This window comes from Helicoverpa zea, chromosome 4 (genome assembly GCF_022581195.2).
Source record: "Helicoverpa zea isolate HzStark_Cry1AcR chromosome 4, ilHelZeax1.1, whole genome shotgun sequence".
Lineage (NCBI taxonomy): Eukaryota > Metazoa > Arthropoda > Insecta > Lepidoptera > Noctuidae > Helicoverpa > Helicoverpa zea.
In genome coordinates, this window is record NC_061455.1 from 10,830,367 (window position 1) to 10,845,790 (window position 15,424).

Sequence of the window (15,424 nt, forward strand, 5' to 3'; positions counted from 1 at the left end):
ATTCTTAAAGAATTGTTTTTTTTTTTTTTGCTTTGTGGAGCAAGTGAAAACAAGCCTGAAATACTAGGGTATGAAGCTTGCTAACTGTTAAAATGACCTGGTTGATTAGTATTCAAAAATTTGAATCATACCTGCACAGTTAGACATTGAATGAATATTTATGAAATCAAAACTCTGGATTGGATTGAGCTTGACTTTGCTCAATGATTGCGAATTTCATTTTCATTGTCGATTTGTTAAAACTTTGATGATTTGTTAATTTTTTGTTATTTTGAGTAGTATTTGCTGAGGAGTTTGTTGCGCCAATTCTTCTTCCCAGCAAAAACACATAGGAAGTGAATGGTGGGCGTTTTGGGGGCTGTCATTTGTAAATTTCACTTCGAATAAACGAATTTTATTTTTAATGATAAATTGAATGAATTCGCAAAAAAACACTGTTATTAGCCCCAATATAGACAAAAATATACAGGAATGAATTTTATGCAGTGCGCAAACTTTGTCAACTTATAATTAAATAAGTTTTATAGATACGTATATTTTTATTTTGTCGTGTTTTAGTACAAAAAAGAAAAGTTATTGATATCGAAAGATGGTTATTTTGTAATCGATTGCACGGTCACAGTCGTCATAGTAGGCACGGCGGCAACGCGAAACCGGTTTACTGACGCGAGCGCTGCTCCAAGCGCGTAAGAATAGTTGGTATCCATATTTTGATGATTTTAGGGCGGACAAAAGAATGAAAAAAAAAAAAATTTACTGATGATGCAGATATGTTCTGTTAACGATTCTGGACCACCAGTTTTTTTTGTGCACTGCTTAAAATTCATTTCTGTATTGTGTATGCTGTAACGTACGACAAAAAAGTTAGCCACTATACTTATGTGTAAGTCACAAGACATAACAGATTTTTATCCATATACATAATATGTACTTACAATACGTTTTCCTTTGAAACTATATTGTAGAACTCTATCATCGATTTCCTTAATTTTCTCCTATATTTCAGGAAACAGTTCCTCAAAATACTATGGGTTAACAAGTTTGATATCATACAATATTGTATGAAGACTTAGTTGTGATGTGCAAGCCCCGCCTGGGATCCTGAATGCAGCCATCAAATACTATAGATCACAGCTGTTTTGTACTATAATGAGTCTGTGAATATTTCGATCATAGATGTAAAAGATCCGATATTAAGGCTTTATTTATGTGTATACTGACGATGAATCAACATTAATATATGGCTTGTATTTATACGGACTACATAAAAATGTAGTGTAAATATATAAAAAACTCAATACTTTTGCGCCGTTTCTTCACACTGGGAAAAGTAACAGCTGTCACCTTAGGATGCTGATTATCTTAAAAACCACTTAGGATGCTGATTATCTTAAAAACCACGAGGGTAGCAATTGGAAGCAACTAATGGTAGCTGGTAGCAATTAGGTAGCAACTCTCTATATGTATTTCGAGAGGATCGGTGATTTGTGATGGCGGACCTGATGCAGACGTATCGTATATGATTGCGTAAAACAAATGCAAGTGAAAACTAGCTAAGAAACGTGAGTAACTGCATTGGCTTCAAAAGAGCATTCATACTATTTAGATAGGCACACTAATGTAATTTAGTAAGTAAAATATGAGGAATCCCTGCTTTACTAAACCACTATTAAATAAATTTCACTTAAAACAACGTTACTACTAATATTACAACACCAATCACCAGAAAACAAAACTTCCTGAAAACCAAAACTTTAGTTCGCCTTCTATCAAACTCCACTTAACGCCTAAATATTCTAGTAACATTTCAACGTTCACTAGCTGTCTACAACGGCTGAAACGTTCCATTAGACTGTCAATAAGTGACCTCTGGCGCTATAAGTGACCTCAGACACTATAAGTGACCTTTGACACTATTGACATCAACTGCACGAAGTGACTTTGGTGAGCGGTTTGGAAATGATAACTGTCAGATGACGTGTAGACTATGCTTTAGGGAAAAGGATTCGGTTTTGAAAATGGAACGTGTGTTACAAAGCGGAGAACCATGGAGTTCTTATTCATTTGGGTTTATAATATTAATTTAAGTACCAATATGCAAAAAAAATTGATGTCATAAAGATAAAAGTTAAATATGAAAAATATTTAAACTCAACTTTTGTATGAGAATAAAACGTAGCCTCTAGATATAAATGACACTAAAAAATAATATAGTTTTCTATTTTTCAAAGCCTCACAAAGGTAGATAGTTACATAAAAACATAACTTCTATCATAATACATTTCTTTGAACACAGATACATTATGTAGATCTAATTCAGTGCGTGACCTATTTACAACGTTATTACAATAGAATCCCGCTGTTTGACAAGTGTCATACTATCGTTTGTTTGGGCTCGGTTCAGTGAAATCTATACGAGTCAACATCAATTTCGTTTCAATGGAAATCGTTGGATGTAGGTGGATATGTAAAACATAAACATGCGGGTAAAATTTGAATCTATTGTGGATAATAGTAGTGTGTCCTAGACATTAATATTTCTAAGAACAATTTTATTCCTTTCTCTAGATAATCTTGTATTTTGAAATACTTATGTAAATTACGTAACGTTGAAAGTAGGTACCTATATCCGAGATTCATGTAATGCTGAAAATATTTTGACGTTTATCTAACTGTAACTTTCATTGATATAATGTGTTATTTTTAACTGACAAAATGTAGAGAGAATGGCGATCCTAGTTTTCAAATGTCGTCCTAAGTAATTGGTTAACCTTGCTATGCTCCAAATGATAAGTAGCTCCATAGTTTGTGAAATAAAAAACTAAATTCAAGAAATAGTACACATAATTCTATCTAAAAACAGAGCAAAAGATTCGTAAAGTTGATTAAATTGGTTCAATAAATATTCCTGCTAAGGAGCAATGATTATCTGGACTATCGGTAAGAGTCATAGAATTTTACAACCTATGGAAGGGGAGAGGATTAAGCTCCGCGCTTACTAGCCTAAAGTATATGGTGCATCGAATTTATTAGCTTCTTTATGTAGTCGAACAGGTACCTGATGGATTCGTGCCTTAATAGCAGTAGTGTTGAGTTACCTTTGTGGAACAGCTTATGTATGAACTTTATACATTATAACACGTTAACAATTTTGGTTCCAGTCAGCATTTAAATATAAGGGTTGACAAATGATAGACTATGATAGATACCAAGGAGCAAAAATTTTTTATAAAAATGGTTTAATGAAATTAATACAATATTGTTTCTAAAGGATAAGTATGGCGACCCAACGAGGTAATTCTGCCAGCCTCTTGGGCACGCTCCCAGTCGACAGCGACGGGTTTTACTCGACGGTTTTACTCGTTTTAGTTTTCAGTAGGGTAGTTTCAATTTAGGTATATCGTAAATATTTTTAGTTCTGTAAATATGCATGTAAATAAACAAAAAATGAAAAATGATGATACTTAAAACATTATCAGTATAGAAAGTGCCACAATATTGATTAATAAACCTATCAACTATTTGTAAACCCTTTGAACAAAAGGAGTATCGCGTGCTTCACAAAATTAACCTTGTGGTCCGTAGCTAAAGGAAATGTATAGCCACGCCAAGATCGGCCAAATTTGACGCCGACCGTTTCCGACGAAAAATGTGTTGAGTTCATTATGACGTATTTAGGTACAGGTTAGGTTACTTACTTAGTTTTTTAGGGCTAAGTACACTTATTTTAGGAAAGGGTGGTTTTTATTTCGTTTTGATAGCACTTGATTAGTGAAAATTCCTTACACATTAATGAAATATTGTCCCGTACTTAAAGTTCATATACAAATAATTCATAATTCTTTTTTGAGAATAGATTTTTAAATATTGATAAGTAGTTTGAATCCAATTCTACTAGAAAGCAATTCTACAGCGAGTTTAACTTTAGTAATAAGGAAATAAGTATAAAAATTCTATATTTCAATGTCGTTTGTTAGCTACAAAAATCAAATAAGAACCAATTTCTCAGTAACTCCACAAACAACCCCGTCAAAACTAATAATGTAATAAACCTTACTCCAACTCAAGCCAGAGGTGTTCACTCCACGTGAATTTACATTGATCCCATCCATGGAGTAAGAAAAGATGAACGGAGATGCCATAATACAGGCAGGTCAGACGCCTTCTTCTACTTTAAATGCGTACCTACGGTGGGCATGACAAAAACGATCAGTAACGTAGTGTTCGGGTTCTCTGAGAAGTCTTTCAACGATGTTTGGTATTACAAAAAAATATCGGGTCCAAAGAAGGCGCATAAAGGAGAAGACAGTGACGTTCCTCGTCACCCGCACCGCCGCGTTTTGGTGTGCTTCATTTTTAGGACATTTTCCGTTATGCCACCTCCGCTAGTTATTTTGTTCTCCGTGATCCTATCTCTCATTTGGTTCAGATTTTCCAACGGGCGATGTTGGACTCCATCGGTCCGGAAAGGCCAGTTGTATCGAGATTTATTTTGCAACTAGTGACCCGGCGCGGTTTCGCTTGAGTGGAGATGAATGTATTATATAAACACCTGTATTTTCTTTGAGGTGCTCTGTAAATAAATGGAAAATGTAATATTGCTACGAGGAATTTATCTACGAGACTTTTGCTGGATAATAACTGTGTAAGAATGTAGGTGTAGTGTAATATACGAGTATTCTGACTTATAAAAATAATTATAACTTCTACTTTGATTAAATTTAAAATAAATAAAAAATCTCTTTTCTGGTCTAAATCAAAGAGTCTCAATTCAATTTTCGAAATATGTAGACTACTGAATTTATCATTTAGTAGCTTTAGAATTTATTTAAAATTAGTACTTACAAATTACTTTAGAAATAATTAATTATAACACCATGACTGTTCCATAAATTTTATTTGATTTGGTAATTACGTAGATCATGAATTCCAGACGCGCAAATAAAACCATAAATGGTTTCATTTAATTTGCTACAGAAGCCGTTAAACGCGTAGGTGCGTCATTAATACTCTGTAGTTGTACTATTTGTAGAAATACGTGCTTAAATTAAATCGTTTAAATGTAAATTATGCTATTTTAGTGCTTTTGATCTTAAATGGAACGTACCCCTTTTTGATTCTGTCAGACTTCCATTTAAAATAGTATCTATTTTTATGACAGAGTAATTTTAATGGAAAATTATTTAATCAAGTTTTAATCAGCGCTGTTTATTAAAAAAATAAATAAAAGCTTTTATATTTCGATACGAGGGCTACCGCGTATGAAATCGCCGCTAGAGGCGCTTGTGTAGCGTGAGGTCTTCAAAACGTCAAATGCCACTGTTTGTCTACGCGCGAGGGTATATATTACTAATTAAATTAATATTATGAATATTTAACAATACTTTAGATTAATTATGGCAAATACAGATCAGGGTTCTATAAACGTCACTGCTTTGACACTCTTTAATCTTTCGGAAACTTACGTTTGCATTTCTTTTTCGAGCAAAGCGGCACTGCGCAACACTGTGGCATCGCCAATACATTCACACTATAGTTATATTGTATTACATATGATCTAATATAATCATCTAATGTAGATATAAATTTTAGCGTTCATAATACGAACTTTGATTGCCATAGTTTTAGACCTCACGCTACAGTTGTGCTATCTGGTGAAACAAAAAACGGTAGCCCCCATCGTTGACAGTTTTCATTATTTTGAAAAAAAATTGGCGCTACTTAAACAATACTAGAAATCGTTGATGAAACACAATTCTAATAAATCTTTAATTCGATTTATACATTTTTTTATAAACTAAAATGACAAAAATCTGTCAAAATACTGACTAAAATTATATTTTTCACCCACCAGGTAGACGAAAGTCTAACAATACCGTACGGGACGATGAAGGTTCACCGTCACCACCACGGGATCCCGCTCTCCATGACCAACACATCCCTGCACTTCCCGCTGACGAACCTTCAATTGTTCCCCAACCAGACGGTGGAGATCACCTGTCTTAGCACCATACCTAGTTACGCGAGCATGGCCGAGGGGTTCGCTGATGTCCAGAACAGTACGGTCACAGGTATGGCGTCTTTTGTTTTTTGAATCTTTAAAGGAGTTTCTAATTATTTATTTATTTTATTTTATTTGACTTGATCTACATAACTCTGGTTCCACCCTAATAGACATGTATTGCTGGGGAGTGTGTTGCGCCACTTCTTCTTCCCAGCCAAAACATATGATGGTAGTGAAGGGGGGCATTTTGGGGGCTGTCTTTTGCTTTGTTTTCAACGAGTACTCGAGTATCGGGTACTTAGATGATGTTATTATTTATGTGTACGACGTTTTACTCTTTCGTCAATCACCCATTATGATCCGTACCAAAAATCCCCCTACATGTCAATCAAGAAACAAAACTCAAGGGACGCCTAAAAGAACACTCTTAAATTCCTTTACATTTAATAACTAGGCTATATAGATTCTAGGTGGTAGTACCTACGTATTCATAATAAAATAAATAAGTATGAAAAATAAACCTTAAGAAAATTCTCGACGAAAAGCTTCACCCCGGGAATTATAACGGTTGAAGTACCCTCAAAATTAAGTCCTGAGCCGTATGTAAGCACAAATTCCAGGCTAGCGAAATTATCCTCATTCCCTGTGGTAAAAATACCAGCCATTATTTATGTTTTAAAAACATTTTTCTTTTGCAGTCAACGTGGTTCGCATCGAACCGGCGCCAACTCAGCTGCCAGTCAAAATCGTTAGTTCGCAACTGAATATATCAGCTCGGTGTCATGTAGAAAGTACACTGGTTGTTTTAGTCATATTTGTGTGCCATATTTACTCCTAAACTTGGATGTGACGTATGTATATTGTAGCATAACATCTGTCAAATTTGTTCTGATGTAAGGTTGACGGTAACGTTGCTTGGTAATGCATAGTGAATGTTTCATAAAGGCTGATCCATATTGCACGGCGTGGGGTTTACGTTTGTTTCGAATGGCTCCAATTCGCCGCAGATTGCGTTGCATTAAAACGTACCGAGCAATAACACGGGAGCCTTTATAACACATGCACAATTAACTCCTGGTGTTTGATATTCGCTATGTTGCCACATTCTGTATGAACATTACGAACGAATGTTACTAGGACGTATTTTATGAGCTTAGCCATGTATAGTATCGATGCATGGGCACAGAATATATGTAGTTTGTTTATTGAAAAATACTGTGGTGCTAAAAACCGATGTTTTGGAAAAATACGACCTTCAAATAAAAGCAGCAGATTGTAGAAAAAATGAAAACTATTCCAATGATGTCATTATAAAACTTGGTTTGTTCAAAAAATCAATAGTTTTATTTCTTTACTGACAATATGGCATCGCGTGCGTCTAATTGTTCCTTGCGTTAGGTACGATTTGACAGGTGTTATAATAAAATTATGAAGAAACATGTCGATATTAATCTATTTTTAATTGGTGTAATACTTCATAAGAATTTTATTACAATATTGCTTTGACCTATTTTTTCAAGTTTTTCTTTATTTTGTACTTTAGCTTAATAGCGCTGCGGCTATTGCAAACGTGCCATTTGGACAAAAATTACTTATTTATATTTAACGCCATAGAACACGCAAATTATTCAGATAAAAAACAGTAATTTGAGCAACAATTTCATTCTAATTTTCCAAACAATGAAGTTCGGTAACAACTCAATTGCCGACATCAGTCGACTGTTCGCTTCACAGCTACTAAATCAGTTCAAATAACTTTTAATAACGCGATTCCATTTGCAAACAAATATTAATTTAATCAACGCTAGTTATAATCTTATTATGGTTATTTAAAGTAAATCCCTTCAAAACACAGGGCCAAGGCAACGTTTATAATTATTCGAGTCGCCAATATCAAAGTTGGCGCTCTAATGAAGAACGGCATGGAAGTTATTTAGAAACTTCGCTGCCATCAGCCTGAACTAAATTCCGACGCCTTTAATACAAGATTTTAGAGTGGCGGTTTTATTAAAATGGACACAGTAATATATTTCAGAAAATCTGAAACACCCGTGTTTTATATGCACACGTATATAAACTGTATGGCGATTAATAAAAACGAGCGCTCAACAACGTTACTGGGCACTAGTTAATGGTGTTATTCGAAGCTAAAAATACAGTGCGAAGTGTACGTACACTGAACATGGAATAAATGTGAATTTTTATATCAAACTTTATTGCCATGTTATTTTTAGCTGCACGTTTTAATTATGTTGCAGACTTTGAAAAAGGAATCCACGACCAAACGTTTGTCCATTTGAATTTTTTACAAGATGGCTGACATTTTCTACGCGACTTTACGTTTAGATAAAACCTTTATCGATGAGCTTTTCTGCGCTTCTTTGTATCTTTTGTATATTTAACTATTAACTTATGTATGCGCAATTATGAGACTGAATTAGGATGTTAGATATGTAAATGACCCGATTTGACACCCACCTATCAAATTGCTAGAGCCCATCATTGTCCATTTTGTAATATAAATTATAATATAATGGCTAAGCCAGAGACAGTAAAAGCGTGTAAGGAGTCACAAGTTTTGAATAATTGCGTGACTATGAATATATTGCATTGGCTTTTACATATCAGTAGTAAAATATACATGAACGTGAGTGATTCTCTTTGTCGTCTTCTAGGCTTAGAATCTTATGGAACTTTTTAACATAGAACGTAATAAATGTAAATAAAATAAAAATCCTATTAAAAATCGTGAATAGATATCTGTTAACAGTTTATTTTCTCATTCTCTGATATATCTGTGTATTGCTTGTAGTGTTAGGTTAAAACTTATGTTAAGCTAGAAGAAATCGATTAAATTGTAAATTGCTCTTAAATATTATATTTAGCCCTTCAAAATTATTCCACATTTTTTATATTTTCTTCTTTCGTTGGCTACCCACGGTATCGAACTAAGTTTTGGATTGAGATATCTCAATTCTTAAGTAAAACATAATTATGTCGAATGTCATCAATATGTGAAAATGTAAAATATATTATAATTTTTGCTATTTATATTTGAAAATGCGATGACGTCAATTGTTTTAAATAATTATTATAATTATATTGGAATATAAATGGAAGCGTCAAAACTCGCTGAGAACATGATATGGTGGATAAGACATCGCGCAATTTATGCCTTTTAAAAGAGAAAAAAATATGCAATGTAATGTGCAAATAAACAATCAAAGATAAATACTTTTTGAAACTAACGCCGGATAGTAGATATCAAAATTAACGGATATTATGAATAAGACTACCTAGAAATAGCTGGGTGTAGTTTATCGATTGAACATAAATAAAGCTCAGATATGTTTATCTACTGAAAGGTAAAATAGTTTACTGATTTCCCTAATTCACAAAGCATTAAAATAAATAACTACAAAAATACAACCCTTCCCAACACAATTTTCCTACCCATACACATTTATTTCCCCTTTACTACATACCACACACATCCACATAGCTGATGCACTCGCTCGGTACTGAAATCCATGTACCATAGACAAAGCCGTCCCGATCTCTGTGGGACGTGCGGCGTTAGCCCGACTCTGCATACATGACGCGCCGCCTAATGATCTAGCAATCATTGTGTGCATCCAGCATTCTGAGTTTGAAAGCGACATTCGAAAACCACATTCTAATTTTGAACATGTAACATTTGAATTGCAAAAAGAATGTCAGTTGCAAACCATATTCTAATTTTAAAAGTAAAACATTTGAATTGGGAAAAAGGTTCTGTTGTAACATTGCATTGTTTTGATTTTCGAAAAGTATATTCTAATTTTGAACATGAAACATTTGAATTGAAAAAAAGAACATTCTAATTTTGAAAATAAAATATTTGCATTGCGAATAAAATGTCAGTTGTAGCTAACAATGCATTGTTTGATTAAATACACATTCTATGCATAGAACAAGCATAATTTTCATAAATTAAAATAAATATTTTAGGTGTGTTATGCAAAAAACTACTAAAGGCACGTTGCGCGATGGAATATTTTGTTAATGAGAAACGTTAAGGAGCAATTGTGTAACAAAAACATATCATGATAAGGAGTGAGTATTTATAAACAATTTTATAAATGTTGTCAAAATGGAGAGGCTTGCGTCATTTCGTTTGTATTAAAATTTATTGTAAATGTTTAATATGGAAAAATATCTGTATCTCAATGTTTTCTTGCGCCAAACTAAATGGTTATTGAAAACAAAATTGAATGTATTGTATAAATATATCAGGACGACTTAATTTGAACGTAATTTCGTGTTAGCAAAGCTTAAAGCGTACATAAGGTAGATAATTATTGTGTGTAAAACTTATTAAAATGTAAATAAATGCTAAATTATGTAGGATAAAAACATTCTGTGGATGTATCATTGGAACATAATAACTGTGTTTAGTGTTTGTCGTATCGTTTTTCTGTTCAATGTCCGTTATTCGATTTCATAATAAACTCCTCGATGTTTTGTTAGTATTTTAGCTTTGAAAACTTTCCAGAGAGTTTCAACTTGTACTGAAAGACCAATAAACTTCAAAGGAATTGAATCCGCTGATTAAATAAAATAAAAGACAGTTATAGTGAACAGATTTGCTAAAACAGACTAAAATAATAATTCTCCCTCAAAATATTACATTTCAAATCTATTAAAAAAGCAAAGAAAAATATCAAAGGCCTTTTTTTAGTTTCAGCCCTTTTTAAACATTTGGAAATCGTATTGTTTCGACGAATGAAACCAATTAGAATGAAAAGAAATGTAATACCCCAATAAGTAACGTACTAAGATAAATTCTATAAATAAAATGCTTACTGAAAAATTAATATTGTGACCTTAGGACTTGCGTAATTTACTAAAGACGTTTATTGCGAAATACTGTCAAAACGTTCAACTGTCACTGTCAAATCTGTTTGATTAAAATGGAACAGCATAATAAATCCGATGTATTTAACGCTAGATATATTAACTCTCGTATTAATAAACACGGATTAAAGTTAAACCAAAGAATAAGAAGAGAATGTCTTTAAACTTTACTTCGTTTTTATTAATAAAGAGATCTGTGAGTAGTTTCGTCTTACAAAAAGAAACGATCCTTTTTTATTTTTCAAATAGTAAACGTACGTAGATATGACATTTTACTAATCTCATGTCTCCTTCATTTAACGCCACTAGCATTATGCCTAATTATTCTCCTTGTACCTAAATAAGAGATAACGAACGATGTACCACAGGAGTAAATACAACTAGACATGCGTTTTACTTTCTCAGCGAACTAATAAAACCCTCTTCTATAAAAATATTCCAATCCCAGTTCAGATCTGAGCAAATACGAATAAGAATTTGAAGTATAAGTCGATTTGCCTGTTCTAGCCATTCCTTAGTCTACATTTTCGTTTACTCCTGTGACTTTAAAACTGCATTGAAATCGAAAAGATGATTTACTGTATTTTCTATATTGATGATGTAATTCATGCAGGCTATCGATGTCTTCCTTATTGCTATACACACTTTATATAAATTTTAAGTCTTATTGTAAGTTAGATTTTATATTGTAATAGTTGTAATGGATTTCAGAGAACCGGGTATTTGTTCAGTATATGTTGCTTCATAGGAATTTATGATGAGGCTAATTGTCAACTGCGCATTAAATATTTTGCGTAACCCCGACTTTACACTTGTAAGTAACTTCCGTAATTTGTAAGAAGTTCTAAGAAATTACGATACGTGACTTACGAAGAAGGTCTACATTTATCCTAAGTTAATTACGTAAGCTACTTACGTGACTTACACTTACAGGTGTAAAGCCGGCCTTATGGTAGGTTTTACTATTCATATAATTTACCCTCCCTATAGGATTAATTGTATATAAATGTGAAATATATATTTCGAATGTAATTTATTTATGAAGATGTTTTTATTCGATTCACTTTAGCTGGTAAATTACCTCCTTTCTCCTGTAACTTGTTTTTAACAATCTTTTTTATATTACACGGGGCTGAAAAACCTATCCTTTCGATATACTCGATGTGTATAATAACGTTACGCATTTGTATAGTAAAGCAGGGCATAACCTATTCTCGTTTTTATTATATGTATGTATTGACCTTTCTCATCCATCATATTATTATTCTTAAAAATCGAACCTGAGTATGCCTGTACAGCTCCGTGTCATATATCTGAGTTCTTAGACAAAATACGCACTAGGCATTTCAACTGCTGAAGTCAGCTTCAAAGTTAAGTCAAATGCTCGTTAGACAGCGTTTCTTCAAGGAAGATTAGACGCTGCAGTTTTTTTTGCCTAGTGCGTTAACCCCCCGATACCTTCTAAGTTGAAATCAAATACTTGTTAGCAAATCCAATAGTAGATAATGAATAAATGTTATTATTATAATATATCATGTGTTTCGTGTGACAGTCTGTTGCGCTGGATTTGTATGGAAAATTATGTCTAATATTTACAAGATGTGAAATTTTATCTCTTTATAATATAAATGTATTACACGTTGGTTTACACATAAACATTGAGTTTATTTGTTTAAATCCTATAAAATTACAGCTTTAATTACATGAAGAAAATAGGTAGGTAAGTAAATGTGTCTAGATTTAATTTAGAAAGTACGCTCCTATATACTTTTATTAATAGATATGCTCGATGTTCCGGTAAGTTCTCAAATCAAGTCTAAGATGCCCGAACAGAAGTTTATAAATAGATACAATAAAACATTAACGGTACAGACAGCAAAATCCAGAAATCCGACACTTCCAAAGAAATCAGTAGTTTTCATATATTTATTTCCCGGTTTACGCATGGTGTGAGTCCCTCCTGACTCGCGTAAGCCCATGGATTTGTTACACATTCCCCTGACATTCCTCCTTACGACTGTGGTCGACCTGACTTTTCAATCTGCTGAATAAACTCGTTTTCATGTTAACTTTTTTGGAATAAAACTAAATGAAAATAGGGAAACTTGGATCAAAATTAAATTATTGTTTTTGTATCGTCGAGATTGTTGGACTCGGTCGAAGATTCAAGAAGTGTGGAAGCGAGATGGAGAGGCCTTTGCCCAGCAGTGGGACATTAAAGACTGGCCATTGCATGAAAGTTGTCTCAAAAGGGCATCAACATGTTGACTTCGGCCCCATGTTCGCCTCCCAAAATTCAGGGCTCTATAGTCCCGTGATAATTTTAATGGTGGAGATGGCAATTTTAATATTAGTATTTTTTGATATAAAATACACAAAGTTTTAAACCTCTGTCGCAGTGAATTCGAATATAAACACTGCTGGGGTTTTCAATGCAAAGACAAAATAAATACCGGCTCGCATCGTACCGCAAGTAGTGACTAGGCAAACTTGGTGAGAAAACTAACACCATTAAGTATTCCCGTTCTCTTTGAGATAAAATAGGGGACGTATCTACTTTGGCTGACGTTCTGAAATGCGAGTCCGCTCAAAGCAATTTTATGGTCAAGTTAACTGGTGATGTTCATAAATTATATTGTAGATTTGTGACAGTAGTGATATTTAAGTGACGTTTTATAAGTACCTGTTTTATTTTTAGAGATTTAGATAAAACTATTTCAGGTTTAATATTGTGTCAGTTTCAAAAATGACACCGTTTTCGGCTCGGGGACTTTAAAAAGGTATTTTATGTTATCCAATTATCAGCGTGTTCAGTCGTAAACAAATCCACGTTTCCCTTATTAAAATTTTACAAACGCTCAAAACTCTAAGCTTGACAGTTAACTAAATCAAAAGCTTTTAAAGTCAGAGTTAACAGACTCTAAACAACTTGTCAGACTGTTTAACTACAAAATGAAGAAACAAAAGGGCGAAATTGTGTTTTAACTAAATAGCTTTTTTAATGCAGACAGTAAAGGACATTGCGAGAGAGAAGTTAATAAAATAGGTAGAAAGTTCCGCGAACCATTTGACGATAAACGTTTGTCGACCTACGACCGTTTACAACACCCGAGGGCTTAACTCATTACCCAACTTTTAAAACGAGAGTACTTGAACAGGTTATGTAGGCCTGTAATACAATGGCAGGCAAGACTCTAAGGCAAAGTTTGATAGCATACATTAATAGTTTCCGAAATGGTTCCCGTTTAGCTCTGCGGATGTGAAATAAATCCAAAACAATTGAGAGTCGAAGAGTAAAGTTGTTAGATCGCGTCGTTAACTCCGACCTTCATCGGAAACCGTCCCGGCAGATTTGAACTGATATAAACACTCGTATTTTGTGAGATTTGCTCTATAGGATAATGCTGGGGATCAGTCAAGCGCGTTGCGAGGGCCAATTGCCCCTTTTGTTTTTATCCCTCCGCTCGGCTCGGCGAAAATCTTGTTATACCCTCTGTTATGGACTTTTTATATTCACTGTGCAGCCATGCGGACGGGGCAAATATGCGTATTTATTTTTGTAAATTAGAAAATATCGAATGTATCGGCAGTGTTGAATTTTCTGGGTATTTAAACGCAATAGAGCGTCTTTGCCTGCCGACAAAGTAGCTCATAAAAAGTTACGCTTATGATCCCATTCTGAGTTAAAGACGTACTCGATCAAATGACAGCCTTCATGGATAATGTTTACTCAATTTTCCTGCTAAGTGGTTTAATATTGTTGTGTTCACTAAATTCACTCCGAAAGTTTCAAATTTCATCTAAACATTTTTATGATTTTATGCATTTTAGGATGCAAATTGCAAACATACAAAAAGCGTTTTGTACATAAAAAAACATTCACCAAAATGAAATCAAAAAAACAAAACAGCAGTCGAATATCAAAAAGTAATCTAAACTTCTGAATTCGCAGAAAATTCACAGGAGTCTTTCTAAAACTTTTATATTAAACGGTAAGTACGTATAGAATATTGTTTTCCGAACAGAGTGCTCAGTCATCAATAAACAGTCTAAATTAGCAGATATACTGCAGACTAAACAATCGGCAGAGTGTTGGCTCAGTGGATGTGAAAAAAATATTTTTAAAGAAATAGAATTCAAGCAAAGTTATTAGTCGGCTTGATACCGGACAAATACCTAACCATTGTTATGTTTGTACTGCCATTCCTCTTCATACTTCCATATATGTAATTTATAAACCCAAACCAACTATCGGCGGGTCTCTTAGAGGTACTGGCTTGAATTTCTCCGATTTAAAATGGCTTCTTCTCCAAACACTCGGTCCAGTGATTACTGGCTGATAAAACATGCGAGCTTACTCGTAGTTTATTCACTGCACTGCCAATAAGTGAGAGCCGTGATTGGAATGAAACATATCAAGTTTCGAACTAATAGAATCTTTTGAAAAGATAATGAATTCTAATGGTGAGTTTAATTTATTTTGGCATAGTACCAAAGTGAATCCTCTTTATAACAAGTTTTGAA

At 33.7% G+C, this 15,424-nt stretch overlaps 1 protein-coding gene across 1 annotated transcript in view; it reads left to right on the top strand.

Annotated features, from left to right (window-relative positions):
• LOC124629749 overlaps window positions 1–12,556 on the top strand; it is a 76,740-nt gene extending 64,184 nt beyond the window's left edge. The window contains exons 6-7 of the mRNA XM_047163282.1: window positions 5,855–6,071; window positions 6,703–12,556. Of these exons, the coding sequence (XP_047019238.1) occupies window positions 5,855–6,071; window positions 6,703–6,842 (357 nt within the window). The 3' untranslated portion in view covers window positions 6,843–12,556. The remainder of the gene's footprint in view (window positions 1–5,854; window positions 6,072–6,702) is intronic.
• The last annotated feature ends 2,868 nt before the right edge of the window (window positions 12,557–15,424 follow it).